The sequence below is a fragment of the Indicator indicator genome, chromosome 19 (genome assembly GCF_027791375.1).
Source record: "Indicator indicator isolate 239-I01 chromosome 19, UM_Iind_1.1, whole genome shotgun sequence".
Classification (NCBI taxonomy): domain Eukaryota; kingdom Metazoa; phylum Chordata; class Aves; order Piciformes; family Indicatoridae; genus Indicator; species Indicator indicator.
The window spans coordinates 18562968-18579349 of NC_072028.1; the positions used below are offsets into that span (position 1 = coordinate 18562968).

Below are 16382 nucleotides of genomic sequence, written 5' to 3' on the forward strand. Positions count from 1 at the left end.
GCAAGTTTTGCCAGAACACACATTAGATGGCAAGGACACAGATATAAGGAAGAGGGAGAATTACTGTTTATGTTTCTAATTAAGAGACATAAAAGTTTCAATATTAACCATAGAAATTATAAAATAAAACAGGCCTGACATAATAGTTTTTGGTTTTATTTTATTAATCTCTAAACAGCACTTCTAGTTTTGGCCACAACATTGCTTAGCTAGCAGTATCAATTCCAGCATCTATGCATCACTCTTAAACCTAACTGTTCAGCAAAGAAGTACTACAATATGTTGACAGAGATGTTGCCCTCGTTTGGCAGCACTCAGCCACCCAGCACCTTCTGCATTTAACTGAAGGGTTTTTCTAAAAAAAAAGAAAAAAAAAAAGAAAAAAACAAAACCAAGCAAACCAACACAGATGGAGAAACTGTGCAACTCTTTAAAATGCTGTGACAAGAACCAGCTAAAATGCTACAAGAGCAAGAGGGAAACAATGAATGTTCGCAGACAATCCAGAGTATCCACAAACGTTTCCAAGCTGCTTCCACATTAACATGCAAGAACTGGTGCACATATAATTATTGTCAAAATGAAGAATAAAGAATTTGTATTCTGTATTTACCATTCCTCAGGCACATCTGAAAACCATGAGAATAGTCCATTAACACATTTCCAGTGACTTTCTTAGTAGCTGCTTAGAGCAAGTTAGTGGAAAGAAGTTCAGAGTCTCTGAAGATCACGTAATTGAGCAATCTTTGCATTAAAAGGCTCCTAACCTGGCTTCTACCTGTCTATTCTGGACAGGTCGTAGTAAAATTTATTTTCCTATATACGCTAAACCCCCAAATTTGGTAAGAAATTTTTAAACTTCATCAGAAGCAGCAACAGCATCTGCTATCATTAAAAAACAAACAAACAAACAAATCTGCTTAGGCACATCCTCAGACCACTGGGACAAATTATTCACTTCTAGTGATTATTGCCACTTCTAAATTTAAGAGAAGATAGCCCAAAATCCTTTATCTAATTCTCTGCTTATTTTGAAGTGAAATGCACCTAAATATAGGAGCAAAGCAAGGTATAAAGGGAATACTCAGATGAAAGTATTGCAGCCATGAGAGAAGCTAAGGTTATTGCTTTTCCACAAAGCCTAACAGAACAGAAATGCTGCTAATAACAAATGCATTTACGTGATCCACATATGTATATTCATGTATACATACATATGTAGATAACAGAAGAACTGTTTCTGCTATTAACACTTCTGTTTTTGAAAGAATAAAAGTTCGTGTTTCCATAATGTCATAGTGTGAGCTAGGTAGTACAGAGGATTTGTCAAGGGAAAATAGTTTACCTGTACCATCAACAAGAGAATTACAAGCAGTCTTCTGTAGCATGAGTTAACCATCCATTTTCACCAATAAAGAAAAAAAAATCTCCATGCTGTCACAGCCTGCAGCTACAGAAAGCATTAGTACATCCTGAGCTCCCCACAATGAAGGCTGATGATATTCCAATATAAGGTATCAGATGTAATTTAACCACTGCTCATCTAAGTTTGTCATGGGAAAGAGGGAACTATTGGATGCTAATATATAGTAAGAACCCTGCACCAGGCTGCATACACACAGAGCAGGAGTTTATAACTTGCCTGCCCTGACACCCTGAAGGGCACCTCGAGTCCATCAGAAAAATCCTTACCTCTCACTGCCAATACCAATCCAAGGCCACAGTTTCACAATACAAACTGCCTGGTGGCCAATCTGTCTTAAAACATCCCTCACCCACATTGCTTGTCCACGCCTTGGTGTAATGACTGCCCTCAGATTAACTACCTAACTGGCAACACTGCACATCAGACGGAACCGCTCCAAACAGCACTGATTCTAACCCAGGACAGTGCCCTGTTACAGTTTAAAGCGCAGCCCCAAAAACTTCTGTAGTGGCAGAATATAGGTGAGGGAGGCCAGTATAGCAGCACCTAAGTGAAAGGTGCCACTAACAAGTTTTCATACAACTGCTGCTTGAGAACATGATGCGGGGGCAGAAATACCTTAAGCTGGTATTGCCATCAGACATGTTGGATCATGAAAATACAACCAAAGGGTGTAGTTTCACGGGACATGAGCTTGGACAGCAAAGCAGATCAGCAGTTCCCACCCTATTTGCTCATTTCGGTGAGCCTGTTTACAGCACAGCTTCGCAAAGTGTTTTACTGACACAACAAAAAGATGGCAAAGTATAGTGCAGGGGCAAGAAAGAAGCTGGCTTCACTGCTGAAGCCAAACTTATGAAACTACACCCTAAGTATTTGCTGTGGAGAAAGCAGCCTGCTCAGTAACACTTGCCAAAGCTTTGTCAAACACCTGCTTCAGTACTTCAGATCTCAGACCCAGCAAACATTCCAAAATACAAACTCTGTTAGGAGCTTTACTGAGAAGATGCAGTCACCAAATAATGTGGAGTTGGAAGATCAACCATGAGACTTGAAAACAAACACACACACGAAACCACCAACACAAAACCAACAAACCAGAAAACAATCACTCTGCACGTTCAAGCTTTTTTCAGCAGTCTGAAGATTCAGAGGTGTACGGAAAAAAAAATATCCAAAATGAAGATGTGACATCTGGTAAGCGAGCCAAGAAAACTTTCTACTTTTGTGCTTTGTGAAGAAGAGGCTGTAGAACAAGTTTCTCTTGGGAAAAAAAAAAAAGAAGAAAGGAGTTGTAACCGGTTTATCAGGTTAGATGAATTCACTGGTTCTTCTGCCTCTCCCCTCAGCCCATTCGTTTCCAAATGCTCATCTAACCAGCTTGTTTCTTGATGAGTATGTTGATATGTAAGAAAATAAATTGCACCTGCAGCTCAGCTGGATGATCAATAAGCTGAAAGCTCGTAAATTGCTATCACCTGATGAAATGCAACCCCTCAATGTTTTCAGTTTGTGCATAGTTTTGGGGGGGGAATGACTCAGCTTTGTCTTTTCTGTGTTTAAGATGACAAGTGGAATCTGTCACTGGATTCAACATACAATGCAATGAAAGATCAGCAAGGCTAGCACAGACTTTCAGACAATTTTTTAATACTGAAATGTCCATTCATAAATGAAATTTGGATTCATTATGTCCCAAAGCAGATCCAGGTCTCATGAGAACCTTTTCCTTTTTATGTTTATCGTTCAAAGTAAGATGTTAATTATAGCTAAATACTGCAGACAGCTCTCTAAAATTATTAGCTCTTCTGAGACTTATCCTTTGTCAGGAAGCCATGCAAATATTGCCTTGCAAAAGGAAAGTAACATGTCTTAAAGCAAGTCATGCTGACTCGGTGAGGTTTTCTGTATGGGGAAGATTAAGAAATACACACCACTTTCAACTTAGAAACATCTTTAACTAAGAAGCCCTATAGATAGAATCAGAGAAGCACATGAAGATATCAGCTTTTTAATGACAGTGCAACAAGGCTGTGAGAAAGATAAACCTCATTTTGGTTTTGCTCTTCAGAAGAACCTTCCATTCCTGCAAGGTTTCAGAGAGCAACCCAAAAATAATTTCTCCCTTAAAACCATGGAAACTGGAAAACCGTAGAGTAACAGCAGTTATTTAGAAAAAAGTATACACAGCAAGCTAAAAATAACTCAGTCCTCTGATTTGAGGACCTGAACAATGAAACCTTGCAAGAATTTCCCAGTAATGCAGGAAGAAACATAGGACACTATTCCCTTTTGTAAGCAGTATAAGCAATGCATGTTTAGAGGTTTACATCACAGGCTCAAAACAGTTCCACACACTTTGTTAAAAAAAAAAAAAAATTCATTTTTCTACTCAGTGGCATTCTGCAACTACAACACCACATCTCAGTCAGCAGCTCCAAGTTCATCATTATGGGTCCAACAACAGAGAAAAGTTATTCATGCTATTTTGAACTAAATGCATGAAGCAGACTGCTTCCAAAAGGCACATATTTTATGACTTCAGGTAGCTATTCCCCTAGTAGTCATGCATTATCAGGAGCTCCCCTACCCACCCAAACCACAGGTGATGTGCAGTGTCAGAAAACATAGTTGGATCCCATAAATGCATTAGCATCTGTACAATCAAGTGCTCACTACTCTGGAGAAGTACTTTAAAACTTGCAGCAGAACGTATATAGTTATTTGGGGGCATTGTGCTTCAGAACCTCATTTTGTAAAATTACACATCAAAAACATACTGGTGTATTTTAGAATATTTCTCAAGACAAACTCCAATAGTATGGGGTGTGAGATGTAACACCATAACAATATGCATCATGAAATAATGCATCATTTGTTGAAGTGCCTTGTTACAAGCAGAGCAAAGATGTAACTACAGATTACAAGCTTTTGGTACATTGTATCATTGCTGAAAAGTGAACTAAAGAGCAATAGGAGGCCTTCTGTGATCAAGGGGAAAAGTCCAGTCTCACAGCACCTGTTCTACTGTTTACCAGTTACAAATCAGAGAACGGTTGAGGTTGGGAGAGACCTCTGAAGAACAGAAAGAAGTTAGAATGGATTTGTGCTTAGCGATTCTCATTTCTCTCTACATGCAGAGACTGGGAACCTGGGGCAAAAGCCAGAAGCAAGCACTGAAACTTTGATTTACATGACTGAGATGTGTGTTGAAGTGAGTGATTTTCAGCTGCATCATCAAATTTTCTACCACAATCCAAGAAGGGTGTGGAAAGCTAATTTCACATACCCTCTAACATTATCTCAAATTAAGTTACGAGTCAATTTCCTTTTCAAATAAAGACTTCACCCACCTGTGCTTTTTCTAATCAAAACATTTAACTGAGCAAAAGAAAAAAAATACATCTGTGTGTGTTGACCAATAGTTGACTAATTCTTAAAATACATGACACAACATATTTAATGGACTTATCTTCAAAAATACAAAAAAGTATCTACTATTAAAGAACATGGAACTTTGCATTATGACACCATTACAAGTGACTTAATTCCCTCCTAACTCCTACAGTCAGGACACATGGAGGAAAAGGGAGACACACTTAGGTAAAGTGAATTCCAGAAGACCTATGATGGAACTGGCCACATCACAACTGGCATCCAACAAATAACAGCAAAATCATTATTTAGTTGCATAGATACACCAAACAAAAAGTAAAAAATTGTTGTTTTTCAAGAGTCTCTACCCACCTACACACAAAGGTAGTATTTCCTTTTACTTGCTAAAGCAGACCCACCTACAGTGCAATTTACGGCAATAAGATACAATCTCTCATAAAGCATTGAGTCTAATTAAAGCGTGTCTGTTATAAAGGTAAACAGAGTGTACTAGGCTAAGCTGTTCCAGATGTCTTTAGTGCAAGATGTGGGACAAGATCAAACCTGCAGCTGCACATTTTCTCAGGGGTTATTCTGAAGCTTTAAAAAAAAAAAAAAATAAAAAAACCCCAACAACAAAAAAACAACTTCTTTTGGACTCCAGTAAAACCAGTACAAGTAGAATAAATGGCATGTGCAACTAGCACTGCCAGATTTTAAGAGACATTACAGTTACACATTTCTATTCTCAAAGCTACTCACTCCAGAGTGAAGTCTTAACCATTCAATATCAGAGGGTTAGGACCTAGTCTGCCAAGTTATCTGTGTCACCAGAAGTTACAGCAATACGAACCTGTTCTACTGCCTAAACAAGTTTCTTGCTGAAACACACCTATGAATGATTCAGACAAGGTGTGGAAAGCTAGTTTTGTATGTTACACAAAAATGCACCATTGTGTTTTTCCATTCAAGCACATTTCACATAGAATAGACAGTGAAAGCAATCAAACTTCCAGCAACTGCTTAAGTATATACTACTGTATTAACATTTGTGAGGCAATTTTGATTTTGAACCACATGGATCATATAAATGTACAAATTTACTGTCTCAGTGCGAGCTAAAGAGCAAAACAGAAACAGTAGGAAAAAAAATCCAGTCACTTTATAATCCACTAAACTAATTAAGTTCATCTAGAAGAGAGTGATATGCAACAAGCACAGACAATGTTTTATGAAAGTATAGTTTTGAGAATTTCAACTAACTTCAAGAAGAATAAAAGAGGTCAGGTTTTTCAATACACATTACAGTAGTGAATTTGGAGGTTAAAACACACCACTTGAGTTTTGAAAGTTTGATGAACACTGCTAAATTAAGTAATGCTCTTATCAGCCTGCATTTTAAAGGTTAGAATAAGGAAAACTTGAAATAAAAGACAACCCCACAAAATAATCTGAAGGCAGATCTCCCAAGGACTTCAGCATTAGCTCAAATATTCTGGCATTATGTATAACTGTTTCAGAACTACAAGTTTCCTGTTTGATATGGTTCAGATGTTACCAAGTGAAAAGCTAAGTTCAAGTCTATTTTCTCTTATCAAATCAGCTGAATCTTGTCCCCTGGCTTCACCCATGCTCCCAAGCTCAGCATCTCACCTGCTGAAGAACCCGGTCCAGTGGTTCAGCTTTGCCCAATCCCTCTGGTGTCAAGCCACTCACTTCACGACACTGGTCACTTAAGTCCAAGTTGTCTGCTTTCACCAGGGATTTGTGTAATGTCCCTACCTAAAAACATTTAAGAAATTATGGACAAAAGTGAGGCACAATCGAGTTAGCGCTTTGTAACAACGCGTCCAGACTGCAGAAAAATCAGCAAGGTGCAGTATCACGTTCCCGATAACAATCGCAATAAGAAAAAGCATTTGTCGATTTCACAAATCGAAACCTTTGGCCTCAGTTTCTTTCCCTCCCACCCAGGAGGGCCACGCTCTCCGCTTCGGTGAATCCCAGCCGCTTTTCATGTGACGCCTTTTGCTGTTTAACACCGACTTTTGCGGGAGTTGTTAATTGCAAAGGGACGATCACATCATGCTAAAGCAGTTTACTGAATCTAGTCATGAAATTGATAGTCATGTTCGTTTTATCAAAGCCCTTCATCTCTAGGGGGTTCGTGTTTATGAGAGGGCTTTTGGAGCGGGAAGGAAATAATCAGAGCATGTTTTCATATTAGCTAAAAAAATGAAGACAATATTCTCCTAAAGGTTATCAAAATATTTTATAAAAAAAAAAAAAAAAAAAAAAAAAGTCTCCCGCTGCAGGCCGTAAAGGGTCCAAGGGTTCCCCTGAACCAGCTCCGACGAAAGCGTGCACGACTGGAGCCTACTGGGAACACCTTTTTGTTGTAAAGCTTCACAAGTCCGTAGACATCTTCAAAATTTGAAGCTACAGATGTTTTAAAGGAGATGGGGAAGGGGGTGGAAGCGGCCAAGCTTGCTTTAAAAGTACGTTCTTCCCTTCAAACGGAACAAAAATGGCCCTCTTGAGTGCCTAGCCCAAGGAGTGAATGACCCCCGGGCAGGGGGCCCCGCTCCCTCCCCTCGGTGCATTTGTGAAATGAACAAACGGCTCCGGGAAGGCGGCGAGGAGCCGGGCGAGCCTCCTCGCCCTGCGCCCCGAGAACGCGCCTCGCATCAGGGGTCGAAGCCATACCTTCTTGCTGTGTAGATCCACAACTTGCCACACCAAGAGAATTAGTTCCCTCTCATCCGAACCCAGTTTAGCCCCATATGCACCAGCTGTTGCCCCAAACAACACCACCAAAGAGTCACTGTGCGAAGCCGTCATGACCACAGGGGGAAACAACTACAATCAAAAGCAGAGGTCAAAAAAGAGAGGAAAAAAAAAAGAGACACAAACAGGAAAAAAAAATCTTACAGGGCTCACCCCCTACCTCCAAGTGATTAAAGGGGAAAGGAGCAAACGAGGAGTCACGATATCAAGATGAGAGAAAGAGCTCTTCAGGAGGTAGGGTGTTTGAGACAAAAAAAATGGAGAAGCTTGCATCCCTACCTGTTCCCGGTGATCTCCTTCTTCCTAGGGCTGATTGGGAGGTGAAATTAGCAAACTGTGGGTTCCTTTCCCTCTGACATCATGGCAGAAGCCCAGCCTGAGTCTGGGCTTTTTCTTTTTTTTTCCTTCCCTTCCCCTTCCCCTCTCCTGAGTTACCTGCCCTTGGTTCAGCTCATGTGACTCTAGTCAATCTCCCAGAGGGACGAGGCCATTGGGCCCCTGGAAAAGGTGTAGGAGGGACGGAGGGAGAATCAACGCCTGGCTGATCTGGCCTGATTGGTTTTTGAGAGAGATCAGAGGAAAACTCCCTTTCTCTCTCTCCAATTCTGCCTGCAGGAAGTGCCTCTACCTGCTTTCAGTTTTGCGGGATCCCGTCTGGTGCTGGGTACGGGCACTGCGCGCTCTACTCCGCGCCTGCGGAGACGTGTGGCCCTGTTCCCGGTGTGCTGTGCCGGGATGGGGGTCTGGGTGCTCAGACTAGATCCTTGGTTTTTGTTGCGGCAATCTAAAGAAAGTACAGAATGTGACCAAGCAGAATCTCCTGAGTTAGCTTTGCAATGCACAGCGCCAAGGCCTTCACCTGCTGCCCTTCCTGTCCGGCGCTGGGCACAGACTGCACAAGCCATGCCGGCCTTAATTCGTCCTACCGGCATTACATTATCCCACTCGGAATGCTGAGAGATATTAACGCAGAAAGTACTTAGTGATTTAGGCCCAGTTCTACATGTAGTTCATGAAGGTAGGTCCTAGTAAAATAATTTTTGGTTTTGAGAAAGGATGTAACCAGGATGTTTGGCAAAGCCCTGTATTTTCTACCCTTCTAAGTGCTCAGTAAAGAACTATCTCCTGGGCACTGACAGCAGTCCAATATCGACAATATTTCTCTGTACCTCTTTTCTGTCTCACAGGTGAGACTCTACAAACACATCTAGTTTAGCTCCTATAAAAATACTCCTTTAACCACTTCTGCTCAGTGGGAACAGCAATAGTGTTTGTAAGACTGTGGGCTGAGGCTATTTTTGGAGACTTTGCCAAAGTCAGATTTATTTTAAAACAGAAATTAAAAAGGCCTCTAAACTGTTTCCACTATGTTATTATTTTTCCTATTTCCACCACTGATCAATCATTTTTAAAGGCCAAATATTGCAAGTTAGACTGGTCGTTACTTTTGCTTAATAAATCTTCAGTGTTAGTGTTGTATGGAAATAAAGGTTTCACTCAATGAAAAATGGTGCTGCTATTTAGCTACTGATATTTATCACAGGAAAGTGCAGAGCTGGACATTTAGCTGTGAATATCTGATGTTAAATATTAACATCAAATTTTCCTTTCTTCCTTTCACATGCTAATTTTATAATTGGTTAATTATAGCAGTTATTATGGGGCTTCTTCAGCCAATATCAATTCACATGCTAACACCATCACCAAGACTATTTTTTTAATTTCAATTAAAATTATAGATTAAGGATGCTGTCTCATATGAATTATCTTAGAACTCGTCTTGCAAGTCTTCACCTGGCAGAGGCCACACAAAGAACTGAGCAGCACACAGGTGTATCTCAGTGAAGATCACAAGGTAGCTGTTAAATGCCTCTCAGCCGCTGTCTCTGCTGCTCACAGTACAGCTGCTTGAAAAGCAGTCCTGAAGATAGATCATTGCTACAGAAAAGGCAGATCCCTAAGTACTGACAGATGAAAACTTGGATCTGTAACTTATATATATATATTTACATATTCAAAATGCTTTCAGCAGTTTACTTTCTGGCACTGAGGAATTTACACAGCAACTATATTTTCCACTGTGAATACATGTCTAGAAGTCCTTGGTAGAATAAAACCCCATGAATATTCCTTTTGGTTAGTCATATCCTTTGGATACAGTGGTAATGAAGCAGCACAACGTCCTGTTAAGGATGATTCTTACCCCTTAAGCCTGTAATAAGAACCACAAAAATACACTGACTTCAGGTGTGAGAACTGTTCCTCTGTCCCAACTTGTCCCTGTATCATGGGGATGTTTGGGGGAGGCAGTGACCGTATGCATGAATCTAAACACAGATTTTACCTGTAGCTATGTTCACAGAGAAAAACTACCTGTCTGCTATGATTTAGCTGTCTTCATGAGGGTGGCATTTCATAGCCCTAATATGTAACTACCTCAGAGAGAATGGGATTATAATTAGAAGATTTCTGTAGAAGGTCATACATACGAAATATTCTTGGCCAGCCTGACACACATATTTACAGGTTTCAGTGAACAGGCACAGAAAATGCCAATCCACACATAACTGTCTCTCAGAATCTTATGTGAAACTAAAAAGTATCATAATTCACTTACAGCAACATGTCAAGTTAAAGAAGCCCTGCTCACATCAATGCCAAAAATCCTTGAAAATTATTGGTAATCTGTGCATGGTATCAAAGGCTAGTGAGCCCCAAAGCTTGTATGCTTTTCAAAATTAGCTCATCTAATAACAAGCTGTAGCTCTTCCAGAGAGCCCTTCTGGTTTCTACATTTAGACTATCTTGACTCATCTAATTTTATTGTTACTAATTCATTTGAACTATTCTAGCTAAACAGACTTCAAACATCTTCTAAAATGATGAGAAAAAAAAATGTAAAGAAACTGGCCTGTGATTTCAGAAATTTTGAAGTATCAGATTATGCAATTGGTTTCCCATTCTCCTTCTCTCCATGACCCTCCATCTCTCTGTATGCAGCCCTCCATTATACCAGTCTCTGCAACATTATGGACCATAAAAATTCAAAGGAATGGCAACACGTCTTCACAGAACAGAAACAGGATCCGCTTCCTGAAACAACATGTGGGACAAGCCCTTGTACACTGAGCATTAGCAAAGTTAATTTTTAACCAAGATCTTGCTGAAATAAAGACTTATTGCTCACCTTTAGCTTTAATCCTGGCAGGCATATTTATGAAGTTCTTGTTTGTAGGCTCCATATGAGAAAAAAGTCTCATAAATGTAACTGAGTTGAGAACACAAGTTTTAGAGATGGACATTCATTGTCATACTAGATCAATACTGTGATTATTTTGTTTGCTTCTTTTTAATCAAACAAAACTGGAAAACACAACAGTTTTACAGTTAGATCACATGAGAATACAGAACAAACTCATTAAGTGCATTGTGCTTGCAATGCATGTATCTGTAGTGACAACTTACTGTACACACTACACTGTTTCATGGATTATGACAAAGACAGAAAAAGAGAGAAGAAAAAACACTCCCACCTCTTTATACCTTTACTACCTGCATATTAACTACTCCTGTGGACAGGGTGTCCTGATCACTGAAGTAATTTTGTTATAGCTGATAAAAGGAGTATGAAACTTGGAGACATGAGTAATACCCTCACCACATTCACATCTACAGCAATACCTCAATAGCCTTTCAGGGAAGCTAGGAGTGAATATTCTGTTCCAAACCTGTGTAATATCGAGATGCTATTTCTCTTCTTTATGAATATTTTACTCATCAGTTAAAAGGAAGACAATGATGACAATATTTAACCTTGCAAAATATGAAAAAAGTGAACTAACATTAAACTTGGGTCTAACTTCAAAATTGGCCATGCTGATGGGGCAGGGAAATTGGATACAATGACTTGCAGAAGTCTCTTTTAGACAAAATTATTCTGTCTTTCCAAGAAAAAGAGATGCTAAATTAAATAAATACTACTCAGGATAGTAGTAAATTCTCTGTGTGCCTCAGCATCTTCAATTGGCACAGCAAGTAAAACATCTCTAATGCTGAAGATATTTAGATTTCATAGCCATTCAGTCCCTGAGCTCCTGGGTGGGATTATAAGCAATTGTAGCAATATTTTCTGAAGGAGGAGCCTAATGTAATTCCTGAAACATAACCCCATATGTAAAGAATTTCCTGGCATCCTTTCTTTAACAGTGAATGAGTGGGAAAGGGCATGGGAACAACTGCTTAACACTGTTCTTTGATTGCTGTCCAGATGTTTGGAGAGATCTGATTTTTTGGTCTGCCAGGTAGGTCTGTCATGATTACAACCCAGTGTAGAAGCCTTGAAATAATTTCCATTGGAATATTCACAGAAGCTTGGCAATATGCAAAAGTGCTTCATAAAGGTGGTTGTCAGTGGGTTGTTACCCTCCCAATATTCACCCCATCAAGCCATTCACTTAGAGTACTAAATCAATTGGAATTTGATTTCTGTTGGCTCAGAGGTAAATTAAAACATAACATTGGTGACTACGCAAGATAAGTAAAACTGAAATTACTTTTGCTATTTTTTTACATATCTTCTTTCCTTTATGGGGTGATAATCAATCCAGTGTTTTATAGGTGCTTAGCTCCCATTGGAGTGTAGGTGTCTGCTGTTTAGCCAGATTTCTCAAGATTATAGGTGCCAGGCTTTTGAAGATCTAAGCATTTACTTTTCTACCCAATGTGCATGCCTAGTACCTAATATTATTACAGGTTTCCATTAAAGTTAACAGTTTACAAGAAATACACAGTGAATTTAGATTTTTCTCTCATTGGAAATAACACATTTCTTCAAATAACTTACTACAGTTATCTGGAACTAGAATCATTGAAATGTTAGCTGGTGAGGACATCTGGAAGTCCTCTTGCTCAACACTGTGCCCACAGTGGGACTGCTGCCAGCACTAGAGTGAACCAACCAATACTTTGTCTAGCCGTGCTGAAAACCTCCAGGGAAGACCTGCTCCAATGCTGCACTATGCTGCTGCTGAGAAACCTTCTCCTGGTGGCCAATCTGATCTCACTGCTAAATTTTTAAATAATTTACTGCAACTAGTTGAGACAGGATATTTAAGCTGTGGTAAGTCAGACAAGCCATGTGATACAATTTCTGTTACTTAATGAGATGAATATGCAAGTACTTCCGGAACCTTTCAGTCTACTCCACTTGTGATTGAAATTCACCTTGTGCAAAGCTTTCTTGCCTCTAGAATCTGCCTAAATAAATGTCCATTGCAACTGATCACTTCTCTTACTAGTCTCATGTGTAATATGAAAGTGGAAATTCAATAGAAAATAATATTTCCATGAGGTTTTTAAGCAAATTGATGTTCAACCTTAGATTAAAAGACTTCTGACCCATCCTCTCTTTGACCACTGAAAGGATATAGCAGTTTACAAGTCTGTCAGTGTGACTGCATATCCAAAGGTAAAAGTTTTCTTTTTGATGATATGGTTTAATATAATGAAATGTTTGTTACATCAATTATTAAAGGAAAAAACCCACTACCACCATCTTTGCTACCACCACTAACACACCTCAGCAAAAAGAATAAATACCGAAATTGATAACAATTCACTGCAACAGCTCAAAGCCAAAATGTTTGCTTTCATTCATTACTATTTACACGCAATTAAATAGAATAATCTTATTAATTTATAAACAATTACATTTAAAATTATTTCACATATTTAAAGTTTGACAGAATGAACCTTATATACTTCTGTGAAAAGATCAAGTGGTTAACACCTAATGACAGAAAATGAGAATGATCTGATGTCTACATGAAGCGTTTAATTTGGGCCATTTTATACTTTGTATTTAACATATCAACATACCAACATATCAACATTTCCAGTCAGAGGAACAGCAGCACAGGAAACCCTTCAACTTTTTACAAAAGAATTTTTGCATTTGCTCCTTCAATGAATTGATGCTACCCAGCCTGCCATATGCCCACACAGAAACGGATTCACACACTGTAGATCTAGAAAGTTTTCAGTTCAGTGAAACATAAAATCACTGATATCTCAAAGTGAGACAGCCCAAGCCACCTGGAACTTTGGATATTCAGCTCCAGTCACCTCGCATGCAAACATAAAAACCCAATTAGACAGCATTAGAGATGTAAATGTCACTACCTACATCAAAAGATCTACATGCTCTCACTTACTGAGAGCTGGTAATCAGTGTACTGCAGTATAGTAGTGATGAAAGAACTGATCATCGAGTGAAAACCAAAGACTGCACACTGCAAGTCCAAATTGCACAAAGAAAACCAACTGTACAAATGACACAATTAATGATGAATTAATACACATTACATTTTCTCAAGGTTTACTGACAACTAGCTGAAACTGGCCACACGAGAACACCTTGGCAGAAATTACTAAAGTCTGGCTTTTTATTCAGATTGTATCACAAGCTCTCAGCTGACTTAAAAACCCTGATAAAAAATGAGGGTGTGTTCCCATAATATTTAACTCCCATTGGACTTAGCTGCTGTGATATTTAACCTGTTTCTGCACTATAATTTAATTAAACTTATTCCACATACAGATATGCTAATAGACATAATTTTCACAGCACAATATAGCTAGAAGTGAAATGTAAATGTAAAACTTAAGCAAAACTTAACCACCTGTTGAAGTACTTAGGCTCCATCAAAGTATTTTGGAAAACAAACTGATGAATGCAATTATGTGCATCCAAAACAAACATGGTAGGAGATTTATCATTCAATGGTTTCTTGTTCTTTTGTCTTGATTATGTTTATTTTCCTCCACTTCACTTCTTCCACCAATTATTCCATGGTTAGGATATGAGAGGGATTTCAATCATGCTCTATGTCCTATCCAATTACACAAATGGAACAATTTCCCCAGAATATCAGGCCTCTGATGCAACTTCTGCATTTTTTTTTACCATCGTCTTGAAAGTATGTGGTCTTTATTAAGTCTTGTCTGACCTTTACTACCAAAGTCTAGCAGGCTAATATGGACATTTCTAGGAAGATAGGATGAGTTTATTTTCTACTCAACCATTTATAACTTAATAACTTCAGGTTTTGCAGAAGTTGCAGAGGTATTTAATTTTTTCTACATCACCTCTAGATGCAATTGCTTGCATGGAAGACTGTATTTTACACCAGACTATATTCTATAGTTACAATTATGTCAGCAGCGTTATCAGATTCTCACTCAAATACATTTCCTTGTTTCTATTCAACAAATCTTCTCTTTATTTTAATCTCTGACCATAGCTGATGATGGATCATCAGCTTTGGCCTGATGGATCATCAGACCTTTGGCCTGATGATGGATTTTATACACTGTCGAATATGCAGTGGAATGAAGACAGAAGTGATGTCCTTACTGACACATCTCGCTACAGAGTGATATGAATTCCTGAGAAGAAACTTTCTGAAAGAAACCTTTTGCACAATCGGTATTCAAGTGAAAAACACAAGCAGCAAAGCCAAAACAGAGGACAGCTCTACCTAGATTCTTTCCTTTGGCTTAATGCAAAAATTTTGAATTTAATATGCCATAAGATACAATGCAGTGCATTTTATCACTGAATAGCCACAGAACTGCTTTATAAACATAGATAATAACTAAGTACATGGCAAGCAGGTGCAATGAGTTCTGCCCTTTCCCTTCCTAATATGCTGGAGCTATGATAACATACCATGACAGAGCTGTTTTATAAGTTCCAGTAATACCATGCCTCCTCTCCACAGCTCTCTACTAATGTGGCACACCCTTGTTTGACTGGAAATGTCACCTTGAGCTCAGTCATTCCATGGTTTTCCCAAGTAATTGTTTCTATCATAGTGTGACACAGTTGACATACATTAAGATTTTGCCTTTTCTACACTGAAATACATGGTGGTGAGGAAAAATAAAAGAGCCCTGGGGCACAAACAAGAGCGTGTCATGAATCCATGACTTTAGGGCACATCAAGCTTTGGTATGGCCAGCTACTGCTGAATCCCTGCAGCTGTCACTGTAGGCAGCCAGGCTGGCTATCACTGCTGTGATGAGTCATGTTGGGTAGGATTTTACACTTACTTCATGTAGACATAAGTTGTAATAAGGTGAAGATCAGGTCTTGTTGTCTCTTCAGATCTCTGGATTATTTTATCTATGCAGGAATTCCTGTCTGAGGGTGTATCCACAGTAGGATAAAAGTGTGTTTTTGCCACACAGATTCCTGGAGAATGGAACCCTTGTCTATAAATTAAAATCTTGCTAGCCAGATGAAAGCGCCAGCAATTTTCATTGTCTTGTGTAAGAGCTGAGCTTACGCTGTTTAGCTTCTGGTAGGAACACACCATTTCCCTTCGGGAAGAAGAGGCAAAAGGACTCAAAAACAAAGATTTGAGAGTTTTTTCAGTATTGTAGGTTCTTCTGTCCCTCTGAGTGTAAAATGAGCCATTCTGTATGGGGTGATGATGTTAATAAATGATACCAGGCTTCTCCTCTTCTTCAGTTTGTCATAAAATCGTGTGTCAGTTTCATTGCTTTTTCTCACAACACACATTGCAAAAATGACTTTAAAAACACTTCTTTGCATTGGTATTGAAAGCACAAGACTTGATCTGTTCAACTCTTGTGAACTTGTTTGGTGTAGGGGAACAAGGTGGATGTTACCACCTCAATCAAAGATTAGCTGCTTTAATCAAAGATGTGAACAGCATTCTCAGCTTTTGATTCCCACAAAGCCTGTTTGTTTTACTTAAGGCTAGTTTAC

The 16382-nt window shown here is 39.0% G+C and overlaps 1 protein-coding gene across 3 annotated transcripts in view; it reads right to left on the reverse strand.

The window, feature by feature from the left end:
• ESRP2 (epithelial splicing regulatory protein 2) overlaps positions 1-7642 on the reverse strand; it is a 40934-nt gene extending 33292 nt beyond the window's left edge. For all 3 annotated transcript variants that reach the window (XM_054389647.1, XM_054389650.1, XM_054389649.1), the window contains exons 1-2: positions 7508-7642; positions 6455-6583 (exon numbers count right to left, since the gene is read on the reverse strand). In XM_054389647.1, the coding sequence (XP_054245622.1) occupies positions 6455-6583; positions 7508-7642 (264 nt within the window). The remainder of the gene's footprint in view (positions 1-6454; positions 6584-7507) is intronic.
• Positions 7643-16382: the final 8740 nt, after the last annotated feature.